The sequence below is a fragment of the Platalea leucorodia genome (assembly GCF_965183815.1).
Source record: "Platalea leucorodia genome assembly, chromosome: 1".
Classification (NCBI taxonomy): Eukaryota; Metazoa; Chordata; class Aves; order Pelecaniformes; family Threskiornithidae; genus Platalea; species Platalea leucorodia.
In genome coordinates, this window is record NC_138823.1 from 25,685,638 (window position 1) to 25,705,751 (window position 20,114).

The following is a 20,114-nucleotide window of genomic DNA, read 5'->3' on the forward strand; positions in this document are numbered from 1 at the left end:
TAGCAGAGGTGTCTAATTAAACATTGTACCAAAGCACAGAAACATGTCTCTGATTTCAGTTAAGAAAGGATCCCTGGGACTTTCTACCTTAGCTTAGATCTTGTTACCTAGGTAGAACAAGGGATGCGTTCACCAAAAATATCTTCCCTGGGGCCATACACAAGCTGAAACAAGAAAAGGCATACCTCAAACCATTTGGAGCTACACTATTTCATGTCCCCTTGCTCTCCTTTCCCAGCTCAACCCAGGCTTGACCATTATTTTCATAGCTGATAAAAACCATACGTTTGGATTCTTAGAATAAGACAGAGATTACACACTGAATTGCGTATCAGGCCTAGGGACAAATAATCATGTTCTTCTGTCAAATGCAGAGTTTAATCAACAAGGCCATTGAGATCTGTGATTGTGTACACACAGTGTCACAAAAGTGTAAATAAGCCCAAAACACTATGTACAACTCAGCTAAAACCTCTCAGAAATCACTCTTTGCCCAGAGACGGCGTGATTTAGCCTAAAGGAGGATTATGTTATCATCTTCACAGCCCCATTCAGTAGGAGGCAATAAAAAGTACGCACAATTTAGAAAAATACTGCAAGATACCCTTCAGACTGCATTGCTATATCCTTTGTTTACAAATAAGGCTCCTGAAAATAACTGTGTCCATTCATAGCTTTATTTCCACGCATGACTGCAGTGGCCGAGTCCACAGAGCTGTTCCTGTGGTGGGGAAAGGGTGCGGCTAAGCGTATCAGTACCGGGGCCTAAGCCAACGTGTGACTGGCCACAGACAAAGTATGTTGTATAAAAGTGATGACACAAAACAGTCACTCCTGTCACTGAACGCTTGGTAAATTATCTGTATGAGTGATGTCATTGCTGGGCTTCTTGATAGTCTAATAAAAGCCATTTTTGGCAACTGCTTGAAACACACATTTTGATAAAGACTTTAACAGAGAGCCTCAAAACGATCAACAAGTTTCCAGTAAACGTAGCAGAGGAGAATGACCGCTCTCCGAAGGGAGGGCCTCCCGAGCAGGGTGCTCTCGGCCAGCTAGCGATGCAACACCCTGCCTGCAGAGCGCACAGCAAGTCACGGCCCGATAGCAAGTCTCCCGTTAACCCGCCCCAGCAGGAGCCACCGCCCGCCCTCGCCCCCGGGGGACCGGCCCCGGCCGCCGCCCCGGGAACCCCCTTTGCCCCGGGGCCGGGAAAGCGCGGCCGCGGCGCTGCCGGCACCCGGGGCGGGGCGGGGGATCACCGCGGCGGCGCCGGGGGCCGCGCACCTGGTGAAGGCGAAGGCCATGAGGCTGAGGATGGTGAAGCTGAGGAGGGTGATGGTGTGCGGCCGGTAGAAAAACTCCAGCGTGATGTCCTCCACCTGCTGCTCGTTGATCATGCGGAAGTGCAGGCGGTAGTTCACGTCGTCCTTGCTCAGGGTCCGGCTCCCCACGCACGACGCCATCTCGCCCCCTTCCCCTCGCCTCAGCGCGGCTCTGGTTCTCCCGGCGCGGCGCGGCCCGAACCGGCCTGGCCCGATACGGCCCGGCCCGGCCGCCCGCGCCGCCTGCCGCTGAGGCGAGGCCGCTGAAGGGAGAAGCGCCGCGCCCGCCGCGCCGAGGGGCGGAGCGCGCCCTGCCGCTCCCGCGGCGCCCCGCGCCCACGCGGTGAGGGAGGGAGGAACGGAGCGGGGGGGGGGGGGGGGAGGCGGAGCCGCACCGCCCCCTGGGAGCAAGCGGTGGGAAGGTCTCTTTTCTTCCTGCCCCCCCCCCCCGCTCCCGAATGGTCTCGCCCGAGTTGGGGCGGGGGGGGCACGCACGTGGGCTGGGCCGCGGGCGGGAGCGGCGCGAGGGGCAGGTGAGGGGTTGGCGGGTCCCGCGGCCGGGCGGGCTGCGGGGCCGGGGCCGGGCTGGTGGCGGGGCGGCCGCGCTCGCCCTCGCCCTCCTGCGGGCCGGGCTCGCTGCGTGCGGAGCGGCACGCCCTCCGGCAGGCCGTACGCAGAGGCTGCCGGGCTGGGGCGGCCTGCGAGGGGCGGCTTCCCCGCGCGGCTTCCCCGCGCCCTGTGGCGGGGTGTGAGGTGAGGAGGGCCTGCGCGGAGGGCCCCGTCTTTCGGGGAGGGTTTAGGTCCCGGCTGGGCTTCCCCCGTGCTCCCAAGGGGACGGCTGCCGTGCGGGGTAGCGGGCGGTGGCGTTCAGAACCCGCTCTTCTCAGTTACCTCTCCGTTGGTCACGCGTTTAGAGCCTCAAAGCAGCTACGTACTGCTTTGTACCGAGTAATGCCTGCTTTAATGCTCAGGGAATTAGCGCCCATGCTCCCAGCCCTGCGGGCGAGCTGAGGCAGCGCCCGTGTTATTCCTCAGCCCTTTTTCTCCCAGCAGGATGCCGCGCTGAGGTGGAAGATGGCTTTGTGGGCTCGGCAGCTCTCCCGCCGGTGTTGCCTGCTGCAAGCGGCCTGTGCTGCTGAATTGCCTTGCAGGCTGAGGGGCCGCAGCAGCACCGCACAGGCGTGTCCTGGGTTCGCCCCTCTGGCTCTGCTGCCCTCTAGAAATGACTTTCTTCCGTGGAGATGGCAGGCATACAGGCATGTATCGGTAGGAAGCTGTTCTCCGCCTGACAGTGCCAAGGATGCATCCTTTTCTTCTCCCGAAAGTAACTTGCCTTCACCAGTAAAACAGGAACAAGCAAAACCTGAAACATTACCTGATCTGAATGCAAAAATACTGTATGAAGGTAAGAGGTTAGGGGTACTGTTTCTCCCGAATTTCCAAATCGTGCTTTCAGTGTTACCCTAGGTTCTCCTTTTTTGGCCTGTTTATCTAAAATACTTATATGAAGTTCCCGACTTTCACTTGGTTTTAGCCCCATAGTTAATGCAGAATTCCTGCGGTCACTGTAGCATATAAAGAATACCTTTAAGCCGATATAAAGATACGTTTTGGGTAGAAATGTCGGTCTGGAGCTGCTGTTTGAAGAGCTGTTCTTTTTGTAACTCTACCTGCAGCAGCTGAGCATTTGCCTTTCCCTCATAGTTGTACTGGTACAAAATAAAGGGGTTGGTTTGTTGGTTTTGGGTTGGGGTTTTTTTGAGCAGGAGCGGGGAAGGCCACCCCTGAAGCAGCTCGCACAAAGCAGCTGTTTGAGTGATCAGGGATGAACAACAGGAGGCAGCAGAGTGTGAAGCCTGCTTAAGCGCAGCCCTGATGAGAAATGCTCGTCAAACTGTCTCCTGAGGCAAGGACGATAGATACAAGGTCGCCTTGGTGTTGTTGCCCTGAGGAAATTGCCTCACTTTTCTCTACTTTTATATCTAAGTGAGGATAAAAAAAAATACCACCCTCTGAAAATAATTCTAGTATGCTGAGGAAACTTGCTCTGGATTACTAAGCAGTCTTGTATGTTCAGATTCTGCTTTGAACCCAGCCAACTTGGATCCTACAGAGCTTATTTTTGGGGTGGCTCAGAGCTGCAACTGAGATCTGTGTGTTTGTGCAGCTGGTTCTGGAAACAGTGCTGCACCAGAACTGACAGGTCAGCCAGCTCGTATGTGTCTGCACCTGCGGTGCATTTTATTTACGTGCCAGATTTTTATCTGCCAGCAGACTTACTGTTGTATATGTGTGTGTGTGGAGCATTTTGCCCAGTTGGCAGTGTATGTAACGGAATAAACATAATTGCGAACTTTTTCGTTTGGGTAACTTGAGGTATGTTTTCTGATAGGACGTTTAAAGAACTTAGAGCGGCAAAAAAAGAGCATCTGTGCTTCCAGAATGGACCCTGGTGTATATTGGTTCCGTCCTCAACAAGTTCAAAGGAAATGCTTGATATCCATATAGATTCCTAGAGAGTTCTTATTACTGATTAAGGTGTAAATGTTGTTAAAAATGTTTTACTGTGCTTTTGTTTCTGAGGTTTTGACAAAAAGAAGTGGCAAGACCTTTAACAGCTATTGACCTAGTCTGTGCAACTCTTCCTAGAACAATAGAATCTTCCTACTTATTTTGGAACCTGTCTTGGTAGTTCTGGTGTGGCTTTGTTTTTTTGACATGGAAGAGTGTTACCCTGGTCTCTAGGAAGTCATTGTGCAAAGGTACAGGACACAGAAAATCCCGATCCTGAAGGGTTTATAATTAGGGCTGTTGATCAGTAATCAGTTGGATAATTGAGGTGGATGCTAGCAGTCAGCCTGCAAAGCAGTAATCTTGATCTAGCTGCTGCGAGCTCCTGTCAATGGAAAAATAGATCAGTTTAGAGAAATATTTTTTAAAAAGACACTGTGCTCTGTGACTTGGAACACTTAAAGGGAAACAAGCATAATGATGTTTTCTTGGAAACCTTCATGAGTAGGAAATGGAGCTTGACTTCTTTAGCTGTTAGAGGTGGTGGCAGTCAGCAGCCATTCTGTAATGGATAAGACATGATAGCTTGATTGAAGTTGGCTGTGAACTACCTTGAAAGTTAAAACAACTGCCGTTCAGGCATCAGGTTCGGAAGAGGCACAAAGTAGCGGGCTTGTCAGGTTATGAAAAATAATCTTTGCAGTAGCCTTTGATCTGGATATGATCAGGCAAGAATACATTTGTGAAAACATGAAAGAAAATTCTTTTTCAAGAAGGTGATGTGATCTGTTGTCTGCAGTGATTGAGGAAGCAGACTGAAGGCAGGCTTGCTGGGTGCTGCACTGAGATCCTGCCACATGAGCAAGAGTTGATGGGCAGTAACAAGGAGATGGAACAGAGACAAAAACTGGGAGTAGAGTCTATGTTTTCATATGTTTTCAAATAATAATAGATTGGCTGTTCTTCTCACGCACAGTGTTCTTGCATTTTGAAATGGATTTTAAGAGATCGGTATAGCATTTGGTGGGAACAGCTTTGTCTTTCACAAAATGCATTTGGGTCTTCTGTATTTGTTTCTTAGACTGGGATGACGTCCCACCTTCATCTGCTTTGGAGGAGATTTCTGAGGAAGAAGCTGTACAGATCATTGGAGAACCGCTTCTTCCCCTTCAGTCTTCCACACTCCGAGATTATGTTGATCACTCAGAAACACTGGCAAAACTTGTCCACCTAGGTATCTGTGATTTTGTTTATGTGGTTTGCCTGTATCCGGAGCTTTGGAGATTCTATAATTTGTGTTTTGATCTTACTGGTTGCCTTGTAAACTTGAAAATAGGAACAGTGACCAATGGCTAAGGGCAGCAGAACGTTATCTGGGGTAAATGGAAAGAGAGAGGGGACTGCATGACTCGCTAGCAATGCTGTATTAGTTGCAGACAAGCCTGGCTAGCTTTAGTCCCGTAGTGCTGTGGATGCTAAAAGGAGGCATCTCCCACAGCTTCTGGAAGTGGGGAGCACTTTGTGTAACTTGATTGGTCTCTCTTCTTTTGGACTGGTTAAGGATGCTTTCTTTGCTGCAAAAGAAATTGCAGCTCTCTGTCCTTGGAAGGAAGGAAGGAGAGCGGCTGCTGTGCGGAACCTTAGAAGTGGGGCACGGTAAACTGGAGAGGCAGGGAGGAAGGGATGGAAGAGAACCTTGCTTCTCATCAAAAAGCACTTGGACTGTGCAGGGATAGCTGAGTTCAAGGTTGCTGGCCACCTCCTTGTTTCCCAAAAGTACAAGGAATGCTAGGAGGAGGTTGGAGAAATAAATATTTGAGAGGGGGAGACCTGGCTCCGTGCAGTAACAAATTGCTATGTGTGAGCCAGTATCCAAAGGCACTTCATTGCAAAATTCTCCCCTTCCCTTGTATAATGGAGCTGGGAATTCCTTGCACACATACTTCTGTGCAACAAGAGTAGGTCTCTACATGTGGCACGTGCTAGTGTACCTGATTCCTCACTTGCGGGATTCACTGCAAATGTTTTCCTTCAAAAAATAAACTTAGTGAAAGTGACTAGAATGACTGCTTGTTTTATCTGGAATCTTTCCACACTATACAAGGTGTTGTGACCTTGCTGTGTTGAGCAATATGAAGCATGCTAAATCAGTGCAAAAAAGTAGTAGTCCTGTACATTTCAACATGCCTTCCTGAAACAAATATAGGAAGTAGGGTCTGTGTTCTAATTAAAACAATATCTAAATGTGTTTGTTGTAGGAGTTGACTTATCCCAAGTGGAGAAACGTCAAAAGGCAGGACAACTCTTACTGACCTTGGACTTTGAAAAAGACGTAAGAAAAATACTTCTGTTTCTTAAGGATGTGGGTATAGAAGACAATCAGCTGGGATCATTCCTGACCAAAAATCCATACATCCTTGCTGAAGATCTGGAAGCTTTAGAAACCAGGTAAGGCTTTCAAATACCAGCAGGGTGTTAAGCCCCTTGGCTTGAAGATCTGGTTTCCCAGTTGGCTTAACCTGGTCTGAACCTGTGTTGCTGCTGCTTCCTTTCTCACTCGATCCCTGGCTCCATGTCCCTGTGCCTTCCCATCAGTCAGCATTAACATGTGGTGGTATCACAAGTCAAGTCAACACCCTGATCCACCTGAAAACTGTCCATTAACAAATTTTACTGCTCATCCCTGTGTCTCTGCCGCAGAGGAAGCAGCTTGCCATCCTAGGCCACTTGCTTTACCTGTGTCAGCTCAGATTTCAGAATGTTGGTCCCTGAGGCTTTATGTAAATTTGTAGAACAATATTAACCTCTTCAGTCATGCTTTGAAACCGCTCTTCTAGGTGATATGTCTACCCATACCTTGTGAATTCTGCAGTAAAAGCAGTGGACTAGATCTTTTCTGTCTTTACTTCTAATAGCAGCAGAAGGTTTTGGTGACTTTTTTTTCCTGTTGTCCAGCTCAAACTGAGCACAAGACTACAATGAACTAATTTTTGTGTGCGTTCACACTTGTATGGCCCTAGACTGTTCCTCAGTGTCACCCAGCTTGTCTATGCATAAGGGTAAATACCAGTCTCTTTAGAAGATTTAATATCTTAGACCAAAGCTTATATAGTTAGCTGCCCTGTGGAGTTTGTTTTGTTTTTTTAAGATTATTTGTGTCTGTACCAAAAACACCAAAGGTGGAATTCTTTTTTTTTAAGAAAAGTCATTGTGTTTATGGGTCTGTCTTTCTTCTGAGACAGTAGCGGAAACAAGCTGTTTTCTCCATTTACTGTGAAACTTTTGCTTTCTGTATCACCCTCTCCTACTCCTCTCTGTTCTTTTTAATGTCTTAAATCTAGATGCTGTATACTATAGACTGTACTTAATGCAGTCTAGCTTATTAGAGAACACTAAGCAGAAAATGCTGTATTCTCAATATAAAGGCTACTTGAATGAAAGCAAGCACTGAAGAAATAAGATGACTATATACACATATTCGTCTTTCTCCAGCAGCATGACTTGCAAAGTGATGGGATTTGTGTTAGAAGTTGACTGAAGTCTGCTGATTTCAGTAATTCAAGTGTTGTCTCAAATTGTGTAATTGTATTTCTTGTTCTCTGCCAACAGTGAGGCTTCCTCTTGAATGGCAGTTGTTATTTCATTAACAAATCTTTGTCTGGTCAGCTCTAGAAATATAATGGGATAATCCTGCAATGTAAAGTAGCTTGACAAACCTGTGGCTGAGTTAAAGGGAGAAGGTGATCAAAATAAGAATATTGAGAAGCTGTGGCAGATCTACCTGGCATGGTCTAAGACGTTACTGATAGCACCTGTCCATTCTCCCCGTGTTGGAAATCGACCATCATTGTACTGTTTTGTCACACGTGTGTGCATCTTGGCCGCATGAGTGCAGATTTCGGCTGTTCCTTCAGCGAGCTTAAGCTGGGATGCTGGACTTCATCCTGAAGTGACTGAGATACCTGTGCTGATGCTGGTCAAGTTGAGGTCTTATGGTTATAACTGTTAATATCTATTCACAGAAGTCTGTCTCTCGTGGTTTTGCATTGTTAACTTTGGAGGACTAGTTCTAGAGCTTTGAAGAGGGGGTTTGTATTTGTTGCAGAAAGCCTTTCACTTCTAGAGAAAAATCTTCCTAAAGTTAAATAACTGGAATTAAAATATTCAAGATCTTTGAAATAATGTATTGTAATAATATAAATAATCTATTTTTTAAAAAAGTTATTCTTAATTCTTCATTTATCTGAAATAACTGAATGTATGTTTTAAGCCCGTATTTTCATGAATCCACAGTCACTTTTTGCAAAGGTGCTTTGCCCTAGGGATGGTGTGGTGATGGCTTGTAACTGCGTTCCGCTCTTCCTCCTTGTTGGTTTATGGATACAAACAGCTTCTCTGTATTCCTTTGCTTTAGTATGTCTTTCCAGGTTTTTGCAGGTGGGATACCATTAAGACATGAGAGACTTAAGGTACCAGCACCAGACTATGGGGTTGTACTTTTTTTTTTTTTAAAAAAAACTTATCTGTGTCTTGCAGTTATAGAGATCCTAGCTTTCTTTACTCAGCTGTATTTGGTGTCTACCTATAAGAAGTTTGATTCTGAAATGGAATGACTTTCTTCTTCTGATTCATACTTGCATTAGGTGTGTTGATTACAGAAAAAATGGCAGGAAAATGGACTTTTGTTCTTAAAATTACCCCAGACAGGCTTGCATTAATTCAGCAGTTCTTTTACCAAACAACTTGTGTGTGTGCACTTTGTAATGATCTCAAAACATCTTGGTCTTTAAAAATTCCAGAAAAGAAAGTCTTTCTGCTTGGCTCTTGCACGTAGTAGCTGTCCAAGACAGAAATCTGAAAATATGTCTTTTTGGAAACAGGCACATTAGTAGACTCATGTCTAACATAGACCTGACTTTTCTTCTTTCTCCTCGGTTCTTCCATCCCCCTGTTCAGTAAGTGGCCTTTCAGAAACAACATCCAAAAAGAACCCGTGTCATTTTTCAGCAGTAGTTTTGAGTCTAGATGTCAGAGTTGCTTATACTCCTCTGAAAAGAGTATTTTTTGCTATGATAAGCATTCTAACTCTCCTGTGAAGTCAGATATACTTTTCAGTGACTGTCCTGTGGCACTGCCTGGTTAGTAAAGTAGGGGCTGAACAGGGCAATCCAATTTCTTCATTTTCTGCAGCTTGATTTTTCGGTAAGTTTATCTCTGGCACTGGTGAATGCTTTCCTGCAAGCTTTAAAGTAAGTGTGCTGCGGAGGGTGTATGGCAGGCTGTGAAGTGAATGTGTCTCAGATAGCTGTCTTTTGAAAGCTGAGTATCACCTTTGCATAAACACTTCGGTGCAGATGGACATGGTATTGGTTACATCACTCTGGAATGTTTTATTGCTATGGATTCCACGTTGCCAGGAAACAAAACACAAATTTCAATAGATTTGGCATTTGACTTCAGATAAACACTGTAAAAGTCAAAACATTCCATAATTCATAACAATTCTGACAGTTGCAAATCAGTGTCTGTACTGCAGCTGCACCAGATGCTTTGTTTTATGGTGTTGTTAATGATGACTTAAAACTGTTAACACGCTACATAGAACTGCTGACCCCTGTAGTAGAACGAGGGTTAACCTTGGTGCCAACACTCACAAAGTTATCTCAGACTTTGGTCAGCTTGGATGATTGTGCTTCTTTAATACACCAATTTCTAGAGTCAGGTTATTACAATCTTGCCATCCCTCTCTGAAGCTTCTTGCCTTTCCAGGATGCGAAGAAATGCTTCAGGTGTGAATCTTAATGACTTGTTAACAGAAAACCAAGGGGGGGGGGGAGTCAGGACAACCGAAAGGTTTTATTTTTAATCTGCTCATTTAGCTATGTTTCTAGGATGCTTGGCAGTCGTGCCCTTGAAAAACTGAACGGAAGAAGTATAGTATAGCCAAGCTGCAGCATTCAAAACATAATGGGATAATTTTTTAAGGGTCAATTGTTTATTGTTGTGTTCTGCATTTCTCCCCCTCCTAACCTCTCCTTGTCTCCGAGGCTCCTGCGGTTCCATCAGCGTTGTCTGGAGCCTAGGCTGCTACCTTCTGGGTCGGTGTGCCTGCTCAGTTAGGAAATGGTCCTCTAGAGCCTGTTCTTAGATCTTCTGTCTAGAGGTTTTTGGCTTGTGCTGACTTCATTTTTTAGGGTTTGTGGAAAGAGAGGGAGGTTGTAGTGACTGGAAGGTGTTTTTATTTTTTCTCTCCACAAGACACAATTTAACACACGGCCCATCTTTTGCAGAATATCTGCTTCTGCAGAATATTCTGCAGTCTGTTTAGTATCTTAATTACTGCCAGATAAATTCAGTTCTTGTATGCTCGAAGTTCATCTGACAGCAAGTACTTCTGTGTATGCTTATCTATAACCAAAGGGAACCTCTTCAAATTGTAGTTCAGTTTTTTTGTAAATGGTGGCACGTGGGTTAATCATGTCTCTTTTTATTTTGTGTGCTGTATTTCCCCTCCTTTCCTTTTTCTGGGAGCTATGGTAATAATCTACTGCAAGTAGTACTTGAAATAGGATTTCACTTTCACTGAATTCAACAAAGTTTGGAAAAAGTTTTGAGTTGGAAAGAAAGCAAGCTCTGTTAAACATAAAAACTTTAGTCAGCTCCTTCCCCTTTCTGACAACCAGATGTTTTGTAACTAAATCCTTGGACCAGTGACTGAAAGTAGGGACCTATTGTAACAAAAGTAACTTCAGCTGATTTAGAAATGTCTTTTTGGACAATGTCTTTACAGATAGCATTGTTGTATGATATTTCTACTCCAGTGCTATTGGCAAAACAGGGATGTATGAGCTATAGTACTCTGTTCTTTCAGCAGTAGAAATGGAATTCATTAAAATAGCACAAGGCTGTATATATCTTCTTGTCCATACCCTATGATGATCTATTAATGTGTTTGCAATCTAGGAGACAGGCTGGTAGTTAAATGTAGGTTAACATAGTTATCTGCTTAAGTACAGCTGGAAGGAATTAAAATCTGTCTTCAGTATTGACATTCTGCTCTGAGGTTTATTTTACTTCTAATTAATTGGAAGGGATGGTATTTTGCTTTTATGATAACTGCAGATTTCCCCCTAATTATTTTTGGCAGGGTTGCATGTTAATGCTAGAACATCTGTCCGTTTATAAGATATCACTGAGGAATTTAAGCAAGTACTGAATAAATGGAGGCAATAAAATTTTCATCACTGGATTTTATTTTGTTTTTGTTCTCTTTCTAGAGTGGCTTACCTAAAATCAAAAAAATTTGGTAAGGCAGAAATTGCTCAGATGGTCTCAAGAGCTCCATATTTGCTGTTGTTTTCAGTGGAAAGACTGGATAACAGACTGGGTTTCTTCAAAAACGAACTTGGCCTCAGTGTAAAAAAGGTAAAGCCTGAACTCTTTAGGTACTTTGTCAGTGACAACTGTAAGGCCTTGGAACATGAATACTTCAAGTGTTTGGAGGCTATCCACAAGCATTAGTGACATGGTAACACAGAGGGTTACAGGAGGATAACATGATTTTCACTGTCTGTAGATGTAATATGGACATCTAACATTCAAAGGTCCTGAAGTACAGTTCTTGAAGACGATCTGCTGCAGGTTATTGTCAAACAAGCATGTGTGTGTCCAGTTCTATTATCTGAGTTGGGTCAGAGGACTGAATCCATTGCCGAAACAGCAAGCAGCTTTTTTAACTTCTAGAAAATGAATTGGCTCTTTTCATCTCTTCAAGATACTGTAGCATACTTAACTCCTGGGTGAAAAATAGTCTAATCTGCAAATATCATATCAAACTAAATGCTAAATCATATGCCTAGCTCACCAAGAGTAACCTCTGGGTTCGCTCGTGAGTGCGTACCACATTATGTGCTTAGCAGGTATTTAGAACCATCCTTCGGGATCTTAAGAGGAGGCAGTAGCTGGACTTTCCTGGAATTAAGTGGGCAGTGTTAGTTGTTTCCTGCAGTAGCTGGGGATTGCAATAAATGTCAAGTTCCAAGTGGAATCTGGTGTTCTTCTATTGGCTTCTATTAGCAGAACAGTCATAGCTGTCACAGTGCCTGTTGCTGGCCTTTCCATGCTTGAAGTAAGAGAAACCCTTTTCTCTGGAAAAGGGTTCAGTCACTGCCTTGTACTCAGGGCAGATTACAAGTAATCACATGGCTTAGGGGATGTGGAGTAATTTCTTGTATTGCCTTAGTACTATGGTCTAACCAGATCCCAAGGTGGACAAATTCCACTGCATTTGAAAAATCCTTTTATACCCTCTATCAGGTAGTGTTTTGTTTCCCACCTTTTTTAAAAAAAAAAAAAAGTAAGAAACAACTTGAGCACTGAGAGAGATTAGGCACTTGCGCATGCTATCTGCTTTTGGGGTATGCTTTTACTCCTTTTTCCTGTCTGTTTCAGAACAGCTATGTTATTTTTTTGTTTTCCAAACAAACATATTTGAGTAACTTTTTGCATCTTAATATACTGCTGCTTCATGCAAACTCATCTTTGGGGTAGAGATAAAATGAAATGCAAGTGAAAGTGCATCCCTCTTGCAACCGGAAAAAAAAAAAAGTTTATACGAGATCTCTCTCTCTCTCTCTTTCATAGATGGATTCACAAACAAGCTTTCAATAATAATCTTTCATTTGTGCGTTTTCCCTAATTGTAGACAAAGGATCTGGTAATTCGTCTTCCAAGGCTACTGACTGGCAAATTAGAGCCTGTAAAAGAAAATCTTCAGGTGAGCTTATTAGTAGATATTAAAAGTGTATTGTATATCCACATAGTTTAAGAGTTGTCAAAAGATAAAATTCCTGGAGGAGAATCCTTCACAGAAAGAATTTAATGAAATAATTTTAGTGGAGATATAAAATAACCAAGGATTTTGTTAAACAATTTCTTTTCCACTGTAGCTTGCATACAGCGAACGTGGAGCTTACAGCATATGTGGAGCAGTATCTTATTCTGTCTTCTACTCTGATGTAGGTTAGAAACTTCATCTGGGTCCCTTCCTGCCATCTGATGACACAAATTGTTACCCATTTCTTTGCAACGAGTGAAAAATAGGGCCTGCTCCCTCCCTCCCCCCCGCCCCCCTTAATTATTATGTTTTTTTGCTAGCTTGGATTGTCCATGAGGATTTAGGAGCAAGAAATGTGCAGTTGATTATTTTCCTCTTGGCAGGTAGCTAGTCTGCCAAAATGTGCATTTGACACCTATTGTCTGATAGCAGATGGTCGTTATTAACAACTGTTGGGTAAATAACTTCAAACCCACAGGGACTCCTTTCCCTTTTGAAAATGTAACTATGTATTGGTTTAATTATTGTGCTGTAAAGCCATCTAGGCCAAACAGCATGATGTAGTGTAACAATTTAAGAAATCCCATTATCCTATAACGCATAACTATGAATTAAAATATATAATTTTCAGACAGACTCACTGCTCTGAAACTATTAAACGCTGGGAATCTTGCAATCTGAAATGTGTGTGTGGTAAGGGAGGAGACTGGAACATAGCAGACTGTTCCAATTAATAGTGCTTTCTTTTTAATGAACATTGTTTCCACAGGCTAGGGATTCAGTATATTATAATGAATGTGTTTTTAAGATCCTCAGTTCTATGCGACTATCTTGTCTGTCTACCAAAAAGTGTATAGTGTAGCATCCTTATTTTTAACATGCTCTAGAGAGAGAGGAAGGATTTTTAGGTCCTTGCTATTAGAGTCTACTGATGCGTGGAAGCTCCAGCCTTTCAGGAGGTTGGATGTCTCTGATTCGGGATCTGGGTTCAGACCTGTATGCCCTAAGCTGGTGGTGGGCTGGCAGTACTGAGAAAGTGAAACCATATAGCAGCAGTTCAGAAGTGATCTGGTGGTATCCCTCATTCCGAGTGGGCTGTTACTTAGAAACAACTGCTGCAGCTGATACTGGTTGTCAAAAGATACCAGTCATGGACTAAATGAGCTGAAGGATGGCTTATTCCATCCTCTGAAGGTTTCATCAAGCACAATTAGAGATTCACTGGTAGGGTAAAACCGGAAAGCTTGCATTACCACTGCCTGCTGCGGGAATCATATGGAGTATGTTCAGTATTGCTGGGGCTTACACAGTAAGGATATTAGTAACTCTCTGGACCACATATGCTGAATATTAAATATGTTTGCTGTCAAACTGAGTGCAGTCAAAGCAACTTAGACTTCAGCTCACCATTCGTGTTGAAAGAGAGCTGTTCCATTTCACACAGTAGAAAAGAAAAGCTCAAGATTCTTGCCACAGTTACCTCTACAGCGGGGTCAGCTATACATCTCCACTGATTTAGCATCATGTTTACTCTTGATTGTGTATCCTAATGCAGTAAGTTACCCCTGCCCACTCAGATCGGTGAAAGACACCACTACAGTGCAAACACATCTCTTAACACTTGAATGCTGTCTTAGTTGATTAGTATTTCCTCTGATACGCCAATATTTATAAAGCAGATAAGGAAGAACTGGGAGTTGAAAGACCTGATTATAGTCACCTCTAGCAACAATTCCTTCTAAGGATCTGGAAGTCCTAAGGTAGCTTCAGAACCCAGATTCTAAGCCCTTCCCTTTGTATTTGCCAGGCAGTTTTGGAAAAGAGCTGCAGTCTTGGCACATCAAACTGGAAAAACAGAAATCACCACCTTTTTGCCAACTGAAAAAGTACCTGAGTTGGATTTGAAAGTCTGGTTATGTTGACTGACAAGCATACCCACTTCATGACTAAAAACAAGCTGCTTGTAAATGTCACTGGAGGATAGAAGAAATGGCTGAGTTACCAGACACTCTTGTGTGCTGAATTCCTTTCTCAACAACTCAATGAACTGCTTGCCATTCTGCACTTTGGGAGGAGTGCTCATGATTTTATTGAAAAAATGTGTTTTGTTTTCCTTTTGGGAAACCATAATTGAAGTCAAGGCAGTCTCTGAAAAAGACATCTTACTTTAGACATTAACCAACTGTAAAATAAATGGAATACACTGCATATTCTACACATCTTTCAGGTTCAACAGACTTCCCTTGAAGACTACAGGACTGAAATTATGCTCCCTAATATAAAAATATAACTCGGATACATTAGCAAAATAAATAACACATTGACAAAAGTAGTCACTAGCTATTTGATTGCGGTGTTTTACAGAGCTCAACAGCTCCACAACTAGAAAGTCGCTTTCTTTTGACAGCTTGGTATTGAAACTGATAAAAGACTCTTAGGGGAGAATTTTTATGCTTGTAACTGCCATGCATACTGAGACACAGCTTTTTGTCAGACAAGCTGAAAAATACATAGCATCCACAGAAGTCGTCTTTACTTCAGGGGCACTCTATAATCAAATTACACTTTAATCCAGAATAATAAATAATTTGCACTGTCTGACTTGAGAAGAACTGGAGTGGCAGATGTGTTGCATTCTTGTTGCTGTGTGACAAAGGGTAGAAGAATTTTGCATTAGTTTATTTCAGTGGCATGTTAAAATATGCTAAGTTTGCTATAGCTGACTTTTGAGGATAAAATTGTGCTCTTTTTCAGGTTTGTCAGATTGAACTTGGTTTTCAACGTAATGAAATTCAACAGATTGTGTTTAAAACCCCCAAGATTTTAACTGCGAGTAAAAAGAGACTCAAACAGACATTTGACTACTTACACAACATAATGGGCATTCCCCACCACATGCTTACTCGCTTTCCTCAGGTGAGCGGTTAATCTGGGAATAAATTGTAGGTGCTCTTGGCACAGCTGCTTCACTAGTTTGGTGCTGAAGGTGGGGCCTCACTGTATGCAGGACGCATGTGAATTCTTCAACTTGTCTGTGGCTTTTACTCAAATTGGAGTAACTTCTATTAGCGATTCAGCAAGCATTGAGGATTCTAGTGTGGAAGTGCCCTTCTTCTCCCCCTGGCACGTGTGACACCACCACCCCCAGTCTTGTGAATTTTTAAGTTTTCAACAGAAGTAGTCATGCTCAACTCTTCTGTATTCATGCAAGAGAGATTACTGCCTGCTTAGGGATTCCTTGTCCTGAAATCTTACCTAGCTAAGAGACACAAGGGAAGACAGATCATGCAGAAGATCTGTTCATCAGATAACATATACATAAAAACATTTATTTCAGATTTGTCTAGTTAAAAAATAAATTTTATAGATTCTAGGATCTGAAAATATAGTTTAAAGGTAAGAGAAGTTCTGTCTGTTAGGCAATCAGATGCTCATTGATCTTCCTATTGCTGTGGCAATAGCTAAAAAATCACAGGAGTGAAAATAGATTAGTTTCTTGATGACTATCTTATTTTTTTCTATCTCCTCATTACCGTTAGTCTCTCACAAATTAAAAGTTGAAAGCATTAGTCACTTCATCCAGTGCTGACATGCAGTCACACTAGCTTCTTACAAGGAAAAAAAGAAAGCACAAATTACAACTTCTGAACGGCAATTATTTTCTTCCTAAAGCAAGTCTAGTAGGGAATCTTAACTGCCTAATCTAACTGGCTAAAAAGCCAAAATTATACGGGGAAAATAAAACTACTCCCCAGGCTTTTGATTACTTATGTTGCTATTTAAAATGTCTTTACATAACAAGGATGCTTGCGATAACTCCAATCCATGTGTCACTTTTGCCCTCCTTGACCTGTAAGTGACCACAAGTCTTGCTTACTTCCTTCTCAGTCGTCTTATTGTTGGCTTCATGGTGGTTCACCTCATTATTTCTCTTCCCTTTGTTTGGAAGGCTAAGTGGAGAGTTTCCTCTACTCCTTGTTCTTGGTGCAGTCACCCTCTCTCTTCCCTGTCCGTCCCTTCCATCCTCAAAAACTGTGAGTTCTAGGATATGGCTAGTGCAACTCAGTCTGTATATGGTCTGGCCATTAACTTGTGCATCCACAAATGCATACTTGTCTCCATCTGTTCTTGCTTCTATCCTGAAGGACAGTAATGCTGAAAATAAGAGGCATACAGGATTTTTTGGTCAAATCCTCTCTGGTGTTCCAGCTGCTGTTGTAGCCATCCTTCCTGTCAGCTAGCTCCATAAACGGTGGTTAAGTTTTTTTCCCCGTCTTCAGACTCCCTCTTAAAATTCAAGGAAAGCAGAGGAGGAACAGTAGTTTTGCTTTCTGTCCTAGTTCAAATTAGTTTGCATCCTCATGAAATCCTTCAAGTAGTGTAGTCTCTCCTTTTTAGTAAAAACTCTGCTCGCTTTCATTGCTCTGGCATTCATGTTTTCACCATGATCTTCTCTAAAGCAGCATCTCTCTGTTCAGTTGTACTGCTCAGAAATGCAGTTACAGCTCTGCTTCTTAACTGTGCATCTCTTGTCTTCCCCACTTTGCTCTTAGATTTTCCACTGATTTCTTTCGTGTTTCCCTTACCATTGTTCTCCCCTTTGACTGTCTAGAAGTCTTTTTGTGACAGGTATCTTCAAAGGTAGGCATTGCTGCGCAGCAGAAGACAAGTGGTTGTTTTGAACCACCGCACTCTGCCTTTTGGCTGTGTTATGACAGGCGGCACAGCCGCTCCTCTTTTGTGTTGTCGCTGTGCAATTCACTCATTTGTTTTATGCCATGTGGTCACCTGTTCATTTCTTCCTTAAAACAATGCTCGTCTGAATCTGACTGTATAAATAAATGCTTCTGATAGTATAGGGAAAATGCTTAGGTATTCTCACTCCCTGTTTCTGAATGTCTCCTCTCCCCTTTCTTGGCTGTGATTACACAAAAGTAACATAGTTACCATATATAAACTGTCATGCTTAAGAGAGTTGTATCACTCCCTGATTTCCCTTGTGTATGTATCTCAGTATATTGTATTGAAACATTTATTTAGAGTTCAGATGATTTATACATAAATATAACCTACACGGTGTTTGATGTAAATGAGGAGAAAAGACGCAAATTATTTGTTTTCTTCCTAGATCTTCAGTTTGTCTAAAAAATGCTCTTATTTTAGATTCATCAGAGTCTGAAATTTAGACAACCTAAAAGATTCTTCCCTTTCTTTCTTTCTTTCTTAGGTTTTCAACTCAAGGCTATTGCGAATCAAAGAGAGACATATGTTTCTTACATTCTTGGGAAGAGCCCAGTATGACCCAGCACAACCCAGCTACATCTCTCTGGACCAGCTAGTATCCTTGCCCGATGAGGTGTTTTGTACAGAGATTGCCAAAGCTTCTATACAGGACTTTGAAAAATTCTTAAAAACACTTTAATTAGTAACACATGTAAAAAGGAATAGAATAAAGTTATGAAATAAACATATTTTATAAAACTACTCCCCATTATGGTCTCTTAACTTCTTAATTACTGGTTTAAGAAGAAGTTGCTTATGAAACATTTGTAGGATGTAATGGCTTACAGTAATATTCTTTATGGTGACTTAAAAATATATTTCAGAAGGATTAGGTGCATATATGTTATTTGTTACTGACGCAATCCTTGTAATGCTAACGTAAATGAGAGTGAATGATGCAGCACACTAACAGAAAAGTAAATTGAAGTGGGTTTTTTTTATTTATTTTCTCTTCTCTTTCAATAATTTCAGAGTTTCGGGAGATGGAAAAACTGGCTAGTGACTTATTCCCTGTCTTGCCCTCTGTCTTCTCCCCTCACCCTCCCTCCCAAAAATTAGAATAACAAGCTAACGCAGTAGTGAAGAAGTGATGTGATTACCTGCTTTCATCTTAACAGCTAATAAGGGTATTCTTTTCTTTTTATGGTAGAAAGTACACTGCTACATATGTGAAGCCCCTCGCACAAACGGGCATTTTTCAACAGGTTACGAAAGTGTTTCTTTGTGAAGTTGGCTGCTGAAGTTAATATCCTGAAAGCTGTGCAGTGAAACTTGGTTTGATGTATCAAAAAAAATCAGCAAACTGAATCTAGGCAAATTACAAACCCAAAATAAGCTCGTTCTATATTTCAGGGACATACATAGTTTTATTTTAAGTCACTTCTCTTCCGCTTGTTGAGGAGGGGAAGCAGATTTTCCCCACCCCGATGAGATTGGTATGGCTTTAGTATACAAGTAACCGTATGAAAAGAGGCTGTGGTATATATAAGTATATACTACAGACAGAGTTATCTTGCTCAGTTGTAACAACTGAAGTAAATGCTAACATTGGGAATCACGGGAGTATTAAAAGTACTTAATCCTATCAGTAAACAAACCACATTAATACAGAATTATGAAATGCTTCACAGTGTATTTGGTCAAAGTGAAGGAACTGACTAACGCCAAACGCAAATTGTCTGATAGTTTATTGTTTAGAAGTTTCCATTCTTTCTGTTGAAATAGTTTAGGAAACTGAAATCCAGATGTCTTCATTTGGATTTAAGCTTATTTAATGAAAAAGTCTCAATGTTTTAAAAGCTTAGTGTTGGAGCTTAAAATACCAATTTGAGTCACAGACGTGTAAGAGCCTGAAGAAGATTTTGTATGCAGACAGAAGAATAAAATTCAAAAGGTGAAATTCCCCTAATAGGTGGAAATACAGTAACGTTGCAGAGACATTTAAAGAATGAGAACAGTAGTGATCTCTGGATCACAACTTGGGTCTTTTATCCAAAATAAAAATTTGGAATTTGAATTACAACACCCAAGAAAAGGAATGTTGTCAGAACAAGCAGGGTGCAAAATTATTTACTGGGGCATCTTCATTTGAAACACAGTAAAAAGCCACAGTCATTGTCTGCAATATATATCCGAGATGCTCTCTTTTGTCTTTCATTCTCATGTTTCCCACTCCGTTGGCCTGGGAAGATCACTTGAAACCCTCTATTGAGTAGACTGTTCTTGCTGGAGATGCATAACATTTCATCTGAAGTGGTGGCTGAAATGGGATGGCTAAACACTTTCCCCCATTCCTTCCTTTCAAATAAAAATATCTAACTCAATATGCTTACTTAGATTTTAACTGTATGCTAATAAATGTATGCTGTGCTTTAAATGCTAATAACGAACTATAATCTTCAAACAATCTTGTAAAAATTAATGTTTCTAGTAAAACTTCATGTTAATAGAAAGTATGTGGGTTCATAATGCCAAACTACAGAGTTTGCTTTTGCAGATTTACTCCGCTGTCCTTATCACAATCTATATTACCATGTGTCAAACCATTATAATATAAATTATATTATAGAATATATGATATTTTAAATGTCTTAAACTTTGAGCTTTTAATTCCTTTAATATTTTTTAAATGTAAAAATGATTGCTGCCAGAGCTAAACC

The 20,114-nt window shown here is 42.1% G+C and overlaps 2 protein-coding genes across 7 annotated transcripts in view; one reads left to right on the forward strand and one right to left on the reverse strand.

The window, feature by feature from the left end:
• PTDSS1 (phosphatidylserine synthase 1) overlaps nt 1-1,546 on the reverse strand; it is a 32,270-nt gene extending 30,724 nt beyond the window's left edge. For both annotated transcript variants that reach the window (XM_082325178.1, XM_082325177.1), the window contains exon 1: nt 1,288-1,546. In XM_082325178.1, the coding sequence (XP_082181304.1) occupies nt 1,288-1,466 (179 nt within the window). In that variant the 5' untranslated portion in view covers nt 1,467-1,546. The remainder of the gene's footprint in view (nt 1-1,287) is intronic.
• MTERF3 (mitochondrial transcription termination factor 3) lies at nt 1,351-18,105 on the forward strand. 5 transcript variants are annotated; one of them, XM_082325201.1, is made up of 8 exons: nt 1,351-1,440; nt 2,379-2,730; nt 4,918-5,070; nt 6,095-6,284; nt 11,114-11,261; nt 12,541-12,612; nt 15,427-15,588; nt 17,900-18,105. In XM_082325201.1, the coding sequence occupies exons 2-8, from the start codon at nt 2,400-2,402 to the stop codon at nt 18,092-18,094; spliced, it is 1,251 nt and encodes a 416-aa protein (XP_082181327.1). In that variant the 5' UTR covers nt 1,351-1,440; nt 2,379-2,399; the 3' UTR covers nt 18,095-18,105. The 5 variants fall into 5 exon arrangements, with proteins under 5 accessions (XP_082181327.1, XP_082181326.1, XP_082181324.1 ...); XM_082325200.1 differs by having other exon boundaries at nt 1,354-1,415; XM_082325198.1 differs by lacking the exon at nt 1,351-1,440 and adding an exon at nt 1,776-1,858.
• Nucleotides 18,106-20,114: the final 2,009 nt, after the last annotated feature.

Excerpts from the sequence above, each read along its gene's own strand:
- MTERF3 (XM_082325198.1), top strand. The coding sequence starts at position 1,784 with ATGGTCTCGCCCGAGTTGGGGCGGGGGGGGCACGCACGTGGGCTGGGC. Across the intron at positions 2,731-4,917 it reads TGCAAAAATACTGTATGAAG|ACTGGGATGACGTCCCACCT; the intron begins GTAAGAGGTTAG and ends TTTGTTTCTTAG. Across the intron at positions 15,589-17,899 it reads TGCTTACTCGCTTTCCTCAG|GTTTTCAACTCAAGGCTATT; the intron begins GTGAGCGGTTAA and ends TTTCTTTCTTAG.